The 10,453-nt window shown below is 42.4% G+C and overlaps 1 protein-coding gene across 4 annotated transcripts in view; it reads left to right on the top strand.

Annotated features, from left to right (window-relative positions):
• The first annotated feature begins 605 nt into the window (after window positions 1-605).
• Window positions 606-10,453, top strand: part of arhgap18 (Rho GTPase activating protein 18) — a 24,215-nt gene continuing 14,367 nt past the window's right edge. The window contains exons 1-2 of one of the 4 annotated variants that reach the window (XM_055884726.1): window positions 606-707; window positions 8,432-8,628. In XM_055884726.1, the coding sequence (XP_055740701.1) occupies window positions 664-707; window positions 8,432-8,628 (241 nt within the window). In that variant the 5' untranslated portion in view covers window positions 606-663. Of the gene's footprint in view, window positions 708-2,565; window positions 2,805-8,431; window positions 8,629-10,453 lie in introns of those variants that run through there. The other 3 variants (XM_055884724.1, XM_055884725.1, XM_055884727.1) reach the window with 3 other exon arrangements.

Here is a 10,453-nt window from a genome sequence, read left to right as displayed (position 1 = left end):
CGAGGCAGTAGTGAGCAGTCAGTCAGTCGCTCCTCCTCGTTACCTTGATTGGTGTAATTTCGGTACTGAAACCACCATCCTTCTCTTGAAGGGGGTCAGTCTGCTGATCACTCCATTCTGCAATACTGACCCACGCCACAGTTGTAATCCCAGTGACCCCACATTTACACAGACACACCCCAGACAGGGAAGAAAGACTGAGAGTAAACTAAAAGGATTGAAAAGCTACATCAGGAAGTACAGTATCTACCCCTAATATGGTTGATTTGCATCACACAACAAATACAACGGTCAGACCCACAGTTTGATTTTCAACTGTCCCCTGCCATTCACTTTGAAGACATTAATAGCAGCATGTTCTTTGTAATGGATTTGTAGTTGGAATGAGAGCACAGGAAAGAAGGGCATTAATCATTTAATGAGATTACGCAAAGGTGCTGGAGGGTGTATGGGAGGGGACCCAAGGGCAGCTCTTCGGGCGCTGATTGCCGTGTGTATGCTCTCTGTGAGTGTGTGTGCGCGTATGTTTGGCTGTGTGTGTGCGTTAACACCACTCTGCAGCACATGGCAGGGTGAGCCATGGAGTCGAAGAGGTCCTCCCCTCACATGGGATAAGGGGGTTCTCCTCCTCTCTGCCAATAGAGCGTTGGACCTCAACAAAAAATGGTTACCATGGTTTCCAAATTCGTCTATTATCTTCATCTAAGGTACGGAACCGATTTTAGGGCTTGCTTTACTGAATGTGTGTCACACTATCTATTATGGGATATGGACTTGAGTGACTTATGTGTTGACTGTGTTGCAAGATCTCTGAAAACACATGCTATCCTCTTTCTTTCTGATGAGGTTCTGTGTGTTGAGACAGGGCAGCTTGGTAAACACTGGGACTTTATAGATTGTAGCTACTGAGGTCATTCTTGATAGTCCTTCAGTCACGAGAGATATAAAGTTGACAGAGCTGCAGAGGGCAACGCTCTCAGAAATAAGAAATGTGAATAATCAGGAATAACAAAATAGTAATCCAAGGGCGGTAAATCATATGAAGGCTAACTGTTCCCGACAAAATAAACATCTTAAACCTTGTCACCAAAGAACATGAAAAATATTGTGTTGATGTTCCTAAGCTTGTGCAGGAAGCCAAGCAAAAACACCACTGTCATGTGCAGATTCAGTTTCACTCCATTCTTGTACCTGCTGGTGTACATTTCACCTTGTTAAGAGCTTTTCTCATGTCATAGTCCACACCTGTCCAGAAGGACTGAGGTGGGGTGTTATTGGTCTAATATCAATATAAGGGTATATAAGGGTTAAAGTGTAACATGCCAAGAATATAAATGTTTCTGTTTAGTGAATTCTCACAAGGTTTTGTTAAGTGTTATCACAGCAATGGATCCAGTCCCTTTTGAGCATCATTGCCAGTGATTCTTACACAAAGGGATTTCCTCTGCTGCACCTGACAGACATAGAACATTGTTGTAACTGACCACCAGATAGCAGTATAGAGGTAGCCTACTAATGTGCTGTTGTGTGGGAGGCCTTTGTTGTAATGGCCAGTGCTGCTCAGATGTCAAACCTATGAGGCGTGTTGGAGCTGGTCTGATAACTTTCCACACCATTATAACCAGGAGAGAGGTCTTCCGATTCAGCCTGCCGGACTAATGAATATTCACTAATTGATTGGAACAGAATCTAACCGTTTTGAACTGTAACATAATGTCTTTGTCTTCTGGCACGCACCAGCGGCCCACATGTAAATATCTAGTACTTCAACAAATAGTCATTTGGAATATGGACATTTACATAAATCTCACAAAATACACGAATTAAATTATATGTAACAACAAAATTGTTGTACTGCCGCTATTACCGTGTTACTACACAGGTATAAGATCAACGTAATTCAGGCTTAAATGCATTGAATCCATATCATTAGATAGTCACAGAGGACCTCAGATCAATAGTGATTAGAATAATGCATTTTAATTCACAAAGTACAGGTGAAATGACAGGCAATAAGGCATTATTGTGCATTATAATGCATACTACATTCTGATTCATAACAATATAGGCCAAATATGAGCTATAACATACTGTAACTTGGAATATTACGGTAGTAAAACATCATTGTGCTGTTTTCAGGTTTATGCCTAGTATATGCCATTTAGCAGAGGCTTTTATCCCAAGCGATTTACAGTCATGCGTGCATACATTTTACGTTACTCGACAAATGTATGACCCAGATAGGATATCAGTAGTGCTGGGGCCAATGGTTGGGGGACCATATAATGTAAGTTGATAAGATAGATGGCCAAGACAACAAAAAAGTGATCTTTTATACAGTCTTACAGGTCTGGCCCGCCCAAATTACAACGCCAAACAGCATTCTGGGCGTTGCTTTCAGGCAGCTGTTGATTATCCATGTGTGAGTTCGCTTTGGATGGCTCGGTGCACCGGGTGTTCAGAGTTTGTATATTTTAGACCATTACATTGGTCCTTAAGAAAATGTACACTCATCCGGAGAACCGGGTCATGCAAAACGAAATCTCCCCATGTTATTAGAGGAGGCGGTGAGCTCATTGAAAAAGACAACTCCCCTCACACACAGAACAGCTCTCCTATTCCTGGAGGCTGTACATTCAAAGTTAACTGCGAACTTCAACAATAATACGGCATGACTCGAGCAACATGAGTCGCCAGCAGGACCCCAAGGGAGTCATCTTGACCGGATATATTAGCAATATTGAAGTTGTATCGCCTGCCTCGGGTGTCAATAGTGCCGAAGAGATCGAGTCTTCATCGCTGAGGTGAGCGTATAGTCTGTTATTGACCATAGCCCACACCCTACTGTAAGTAACATTGTAACATTGCCGCATGAATAGTCAAGAAAAGGTGCCAAGGTCTTCCAGTTGCGTCGCATGTAACCTCTAACAGAAAGAACACTCCGTGTAACGTTAGTCCCCAAGTCGCCCCTGACTTTTCCATGTGTTGATACATTGTTACCATGCTGACACATTGTGTGAAATGAAATAAGTTCTAGACTAAACAAGCAGAGGAAATACAGGCTTGCGCATGATAAGACAATAGGTTTTCTGGATTAAACTTTTTATATCATATGTAAATCATAGAAGTAGGATATAAGTGATGTTTCATGTGTAGGCTACGCTACGTCACAGTGCCGAAATTAGACTGTCCAAAAACACCTCGTTTTGTTAAGTTAGAGAAATTGAGCGTTAACACAACATATATATATATATATTCTATTTACACAAACTTTGTTTGTTCTGCACATGTTTAAAGAAGTGTAAACACTATCCAATAACAAACCCCACGCATACAGGGTGAGGACACACACACGAAGACAGCACTGGCCAGTTGAAACATGATGCTGGTTTTCCAGTTCAAGTGGCCATCTGTAAAAGCCAGTGTCTGTTATAGGCTACAGCTACAGTGGAGGAGCCCTGGCGTGTATGCAGGTGCCTCCACTCACCAGCTGGGTCTGAGGGTCCCCAGTGGCCCTACAGAGGGCTGTCCCTGCCAAGGCTGTTTTGGATACTACGTACAGGGGTCTGTCTGTACTACTATGCCATAGTAGCACCATCTCTATTTGGCATGGTGTGGTAAATGTGGCACCTACATCACTTGTTTGTCATGTGCCAGTTCAGTTGGTCTTGCTTCTGCATGGGAACAGAAAGATTCAAAACAAAAGTCCAACTGGGTGCATGTTGTGGTCAATGAATGTTGCCCAGTTTGTTGGAATAATAGCCTGCAGTTACAAGTTTTAAGTTTATTACGAGAGATTTTGCCACCAGCTTACTGAGTCATTTTGGTCTTACTGTATAAACAAGTTACCGGCAGTACATGGTGGACTACTCGCCACAGAGCTTTTGTTTTCCACTTATATTGACTTATTAGATAACTACTCATTCCATGGAGGCAAATAGAAAGAACATTGTACAGCACTTTTAATGTGTTGATAACGAAATAGTTTGGACAAATAATGTGGTACAAAGATGGGTGTGTTGAGTCTGTATGCCTGCATGTTTTATTAAGTTAGGATGTAGATATTCATGTTTTGACTGTAAACATATTCTTTCACTGTATACATGTTTATATAGAAGAGGCAGTAATGAATCATTGATCAAGTCGTTTTGTATTCTTTACATAATGTGGTGGGTCAGGTTATACCCAATCAATAAGCTCCGCTGGTAGTGTGTTAGTTGTTTTACTCTGACTGGAGTTTGTAATGTTCAAAACATTTGAGTAATTTAGCAGACGCTCTTATCCAGAGCGACTGCACACTTGTTCATACTGGTCCCCTGTGGGAATCAAACTCACCACCCTGGCGTTTAAGTGCCATGCTCTACCAAGTGAGCCACAAACCAGCGGGGTTAACAGGTACAAGTCAAGGCCAAGTGAACAGCCTGTGTTATGATTTCCAGCGAATCAGGTGAGCCGCTGAGCTTTTTGTGAGTGAGATATAATATTGACTCAGGGACGCCCTACCTTAAAATGCATCCAGCAATGTAAACATTGTGATGTTACCACACGGAGTCAGTGCACAAAATCAACACAGGTTATCATCATAGTGTTATTGCTGCTGTTTGTGTTTTTATTGTTTTTCCATTGACACGGCAGCACTCTTTACATTCCCTGTTGTCTCCTGGTGTTAAATGTATTTCCACCTCCAGTCGAGATTATTCTGACTTGTGTTCATTTTTAAGTCCTTTATCACTGAACTGCCAACAACGTCTTTTGAACGTCGTATGTAATGAACATTCCGACCTAGACATTTCCTAAATAAGTATAATTAACACATTTGATGTTTTTAGAATTTTGATAACACAAACATTTGTGTTTTAGGAGTACACCCCCCCCCCCCCCCCACACACACAATTGTGAATAAATAGACTGACGAACGGTGCAGTCTCTGACGAATACAATAACACTTCTTTGAACAGGGAAGGGTTTGAAAAGTGTTCTTGACCTTCTTTTTCTATACAGAGGAACATACACTATCTCAAATCCCAGAACCCATCACTGGGGGCTTTCCCATGCAGTCTGTCCAATCCAGCTGGCCCAAATGACCACAGAACTTTGGCCTCAGTTCTTTGGAGCTGTCACCATTGTGTATACATTAATCAGGGACCACTGTATCTGCCCCCACATCTTGTACACGTGTTAAACCCAGCCTATTCTCCAGTCAATGACATGTCATTTGAGAGTGTACTCAGGCAGTAAGTATTATACAGGAGATTGGAGGGTCAGACTGAACCCCCAGCAGTAACGTTCCATGACTCTGTTAGGGTTGTCACAGCAATCAACCGGCTTGGGCCCATGTGTCGCTGTATTACATGTAGTGGATGTTTGGAATGTGCCTTATGAGTTAAGTCAAACTTGATTGCTAGTGCATGTGATTAACAGTAGTGTAATCCCCTGTTTCCATTGCGGTGCTAAACCATGCATGTTCTGCCGCTATGTATTTTAGACACCTGTTGTCACCACACTTTGCCCCACAGTGCCACACTCAGGTTAAGGTTTAGTAAGCCTTCGAGATGGTACAGTATACCTATGCCACTGCCCCCTGAACTGCACTGTCAGTTCTTCTGTATGAATGGGTCTACATTATAAACTGGGTGGTTCGAGGCCTGAATGCTGATTGGCTGAAACCCGAGGTATATAACACTGTATACAACGGGTATGACAAAACATGTATTTTTACTGTTCTAATTACGTTGGTAACCAGCTTATAATAGCAATAAGGCACCTTGGGGGTTTGTGGTATGTGGCCAATAAACCACAGCTAAGGGCTATATCCAGGCACTCTGCGTTGCGTCGTGCGAAGAACAGCCCTTAGCTGTGGTATATTGGCCATATACCACACCCCCTCGTGCCTTATTGCTTAAGTATACTATGACCCCTCTTCTTTGTGTCTGTATGTAAAATGACCATGCACTAAACACCTGAGAAAGACTACGTTGTTCCCCTTTTTGTCCTTGAGCACTGGCAGTTTGTCACTCTTGGAGCCAGCAAGATAGCTGACCTTTCCATGTGAATGGGTCTGGCTGTGGGGTAACATTGGTGGTGTGTACATTGCTGGGATACTTGACTTTCCTTCCTTGTTCTCGAGTTCAAACCTGGCATTTGCTCCTAATGGGGAAGATTGTGTTTGCATTTCTGTCTTGGGATGGAATACAAACTAACATTGGTGCACATTCCGCTTTTCCCCTTTATTAGCAGTCTATTCCCCTCTAAACCAAATGTTTGTGCTGTGTTTTAGCTTGTTCCCCATAAAGGTTTGAATAAATAGAATGTTTTCCAACCCTCAGATTCTTCCAGAATTGTTCAAACATTGTGGCAATATTATCTAGAAAACAGACAGCGATTGATTTGTGAAAGCCTTTTCTCAACAACCTCTCTGAATTTCCAATTTGCAATTGCGTGTTGTTTATCCAGGGCCAGAAATGTCAGGCGTTACTGATACCCTGTGTATTTCCTGTGGCTGGGAAGGAGCTGAGGGCTGACTCATTTTACAACCTCCCCAGACCTCAGGTGAGGCCTAACAGGCCTGCTGCTCATTTCTATTCTGTCCTGTCTACGACCATGGAGGGTAGTGTGTACGGCCAGTACATCACTGGGGCCACACTTCCTACCATCCAGGCGGTGTCAGGAAGGCCCTAAAAATGGCCAAAGATTCCAGCCACCCTAGTCATAGACTGTTCTCTCTGCTATTGCACGGCAAGTGGTACCGGAGCGGCAAGTCTAAGTCCAAGAGGCTTCTAAACAGCTTCTACCCAAAGCCATAAGACTCCTGAACAGCTAATCAAATGGCTACCCGGACTATTTGCATTGTGTGTGTGTCGCTGCTGCTGGTCTGTTTATTATCTATGCATAGTCACTTTACCTCTACCTACATGTAACCTCGATTACCTCGACTAACCGGTGCCCCTGCACATTGACTCTGTACCGGGTCCCCCTGTATATAGCCTCGCTACTGTTATTTTGTTGTTGCTCTTTAATTATTTGTTATTTTTCCATTTTACTTCAGTTCATTTTAGTAAATACTTTAACACTTATTTTTCTTAACTGCACTGTTGGTTAAGGGCTTGTAAGTAAGCATTTCACTGAAAGGTTGTATTCGGCGTATGTGACAAATACAATTTGATTTGATTTGAACTCGTCACTGTGAGAAATGGACCAGGAAGCCATGAAGAACATTCTGTAGACCCATAGAGCTGGTATTTAAGCTCATTTGTACTCTTTAGTTTGAGGTTATCACATATTATATCTGTCACATTGGTTGTTTAAAACAAACCTTTTACCCCTAAGCTAAGGTGTACGTTAGCCTGGCCTGGCTTGACCCAGATTGACTGTGTTTAGTATCAAGTGCGTAAGCAGAAACAGTCATTTGGGAGTGTGGAACCGCTGAGGTTTCATGATTTATTTTTGCCACTCTAGGTGTCCTTTTTAAAGGTCAAATGCAGCAGTTTTTATCTCAATATCAAGTCATTTCTGGGTAACCATTAAGTACCTTACTGTGATTGTTATCAACTAAATTGGTCAAAGAATCAACAATAGCTTCTTAGCAAAGAGCAATTTCTCAAGCAAGAATTTTGGTAGTACTGTCTGTGAGTGGTTTGAGTGGGAAGGGGAAAACTCAAAATGACCTGTTATTGGCAGAGGTTTGTAACTCTTTCTTATTGGTCTATTAACTCATTTACCAAATGGTGATGTCACCGTGGAAGACCCAAACTCCCTCGCACCAAAACGGGATGAAATTTCAGGCAGTCTTTTCAAACAGCTTTTACACTAAAAGGGCATTATCATAATTTTCACTGTAATATTCCAACCTCATAGTATTGAAATGTGTATATAAAACACAGGAAAATCATTTTTTTTTTGACTGCACTGGCCCTTTAAGTGCAACCACCTTAACTATTTGGGGGAGTATAGCAGCTTTCTGATGCCCATCAGGACTCCTCTCTGTGCTTTCCCAGGGTTCACTCACACGGAGAAGCCTATCTGGAGCAAGCCAAGCCTTCACCAAGCCCGCAAGCCCACACATGCATTATCCTTAAACTAGTAACTTGGCATTCTGTAAAAGGGTCTAGGCTGTGGCCAGCTGACAGCAGGGTTTGCACAGAACTACGTGCTAGAAGTGTGACACGGCCAGAGGGAAGCAGAACTGCTGCACTGACTGACTGAAATGAGTTAACCCTTCACGTTCATGCTAATCCAAGTTCTATGTGGAAAATACAACCACATTCTTGTGAAAACACCGTGTTCATAGAGTTCCAATCCTAAAATTAGTACCAGACAGCCACCCAGTTTGTTTACGCATTATTAGAATGGTCTGACTTGTAGTATTTATAACTCACTTTAACCCTAATAAAATGACTGAAATAGTACTCATACTCTCTCCTTTGTCCACCAGTCGCAGGACAGGCCACTACAGTGTCCAGAACCGGGCCAAAAATGCCCCGGGAAAGCCCCCGTACCACCGCTGTAACTCGCAGGACTCGTTGGACGAACTGGCCATGGACGACTACTGGACCGAGGTGGAGAACATCACCCTGAGTGGAGAGGGGGACGCAGAGCCACACGAGGAGGTGCAGCTGAAGGTGCCTGATGGTATGGAGCTCTACTCTATAGCAGGAGTGTCCACTGAAAGTAGAGAGGCCCTTTCCTTAAGTGAACAACTGCTTCAGGGTAACATTTTAGACAGAGATTTAAGGTTTAGTACAGTATTCACTATGTACATTATATGACTAGTGATTTACCTAGATCTCTGTCTGAAAGGATTATTTTTTTACTATAAACGCAACATGAAGTGTTGGTCCCATGTTTCATGAGCTGATTCCAGAAATGTTCCATACGCACAACATTTCTCCCAAATTGTGTAGAAATGTGTTTACATCACTGTTAGTGAGCATTTACTGCAAGATGGCGCCATCTCTTATGACCGAAAAGAGCTTCTGGACATCAGAACTGGGATTACTCACCTCAAATTGAACAAGGAGTTCTTCCTCAATGAGTCAGAGGGATATACTACAGACACCTGACCAGGGACAGATCCCTGTGATTCGCTGGAAAAGGAAACGTAGGTTTTGCGGAAAAGAGATCAGGATGCCTTGTGAGGATCAGGCGACGAGTGGCTAATCTTTTCTTGCCTTCCGTTCTGCTAGCTAACATTCAATCGCTGGAAAATAAATCGAACGAACTGAAAGCACGTATATCCTACCAACGGGACATTTAAAACTGTAATATCTTATGTTTCACCGAGTCGTGGCTGAACAACGGCATTAAGAGCATATAGCTGGTAGGTTATACACTCCATCGGCAAGACAGAACAGGAGCCTCTGGTAAGACACGGGGCGGGGGCCTATGCATACTTGTAAACAATAGCTGGTTCACGATATCTAAGGAAGTCTCAAGGTTTTGCTCGCCTGAGGTAGTGTGGTCTACAGCTTATCATGAGATACTCTAATCTACAGTTGAAGTCGGAAGTTTACATACACCTTAGCCAAATACATTTAAACTCAGTTTTTCACAATTCCTGACATTTAATCCTAGTAAAAAATCCCTGTCTTAGGTCAGTTAGGATCAACACTTTATTGTAATAATGTGAAATGTCAGAATAATAGTAGAGAATTATTTATTTCAGCTTTTATTTCTTTCATCACATTCCCAGTGGGTCAGAAGTTTACATGCACTCAATTAGTATTTGGTAGCATTGCCTTTAAATTGTTTCACTTGGGTCAAACGTTTTGGGTAGCCTTCCACAAGTTTCCCACAATAAGTTGGGTGAATTTTGGCCCATTCCTCCTGACAGAGCTGGTGGAACTGAGTCATGTTTGTAGGCCTCCTTGCTCGCACACACTTTTTCAGTTCTGCCAACAAATTTTCTAGAGGATTGAGGTCAGGGCTTTGTGATGGCCATTCCAATACCTCGACTTTATTGTCCTTAAGCCATTTTGCCACAACTTTGGAAGTATGCTTGGAGTCATTGTCCATTTGGTAGACCCATTTGCGACCAAGCTTTAACTTCCTGACTGATGTCTTGATATTGCTTCACTATATCCACAATTTTCCTAGCCTATCAGAAACTTCTAAAGCCATTACATCATTTTCTGGAATTTTCCAAGCTGTTTAAAGGCACAGTCAACTTAGTGTATGTAAACTTCTGACCCACTGGAATTGTGATACAGTGAAATAATCTGTCTGTAAACAATTGTTGGGAAAATGAATTGTCATGCACAAAGTAGATGTCCTAACCGACTTGCCAAAACTGTAGTTTGTTAACAAGAAATTTGTGGAGTGGTTGAAAAACTAGTTTTAATGACTCCAACCTAAGTGTATGCAAACTTCCTACTTCAACTGTAGTTTTCCACTGTATTTTTCGTAGCGGTCTACATACCACCACAGATTGATGCTGACACTAAAAATGCGCTCAATG

This window comes from Salvelinus fontinalis, chromosome 27 (genome assembly GCF_029448725.1).
Source record: "Salvelinus fontinalis isolate EN_2023a chromosome 27, ASM2944872v1, whole genome shotgun sequence".
In the NCBI taxonomy this organism is placed as follows: Eukaryota; Metazoa; Chordata; class Actinopteri; order Salmoniformes; family Salmonidae; genus Salvelinus; species Salvelinus fontinalis.
The sequence above is the reverse complement of the archived record's forward strand: the minus strand, read 5'-3'. Positions and strand labels throughout refer to the sequence as shown.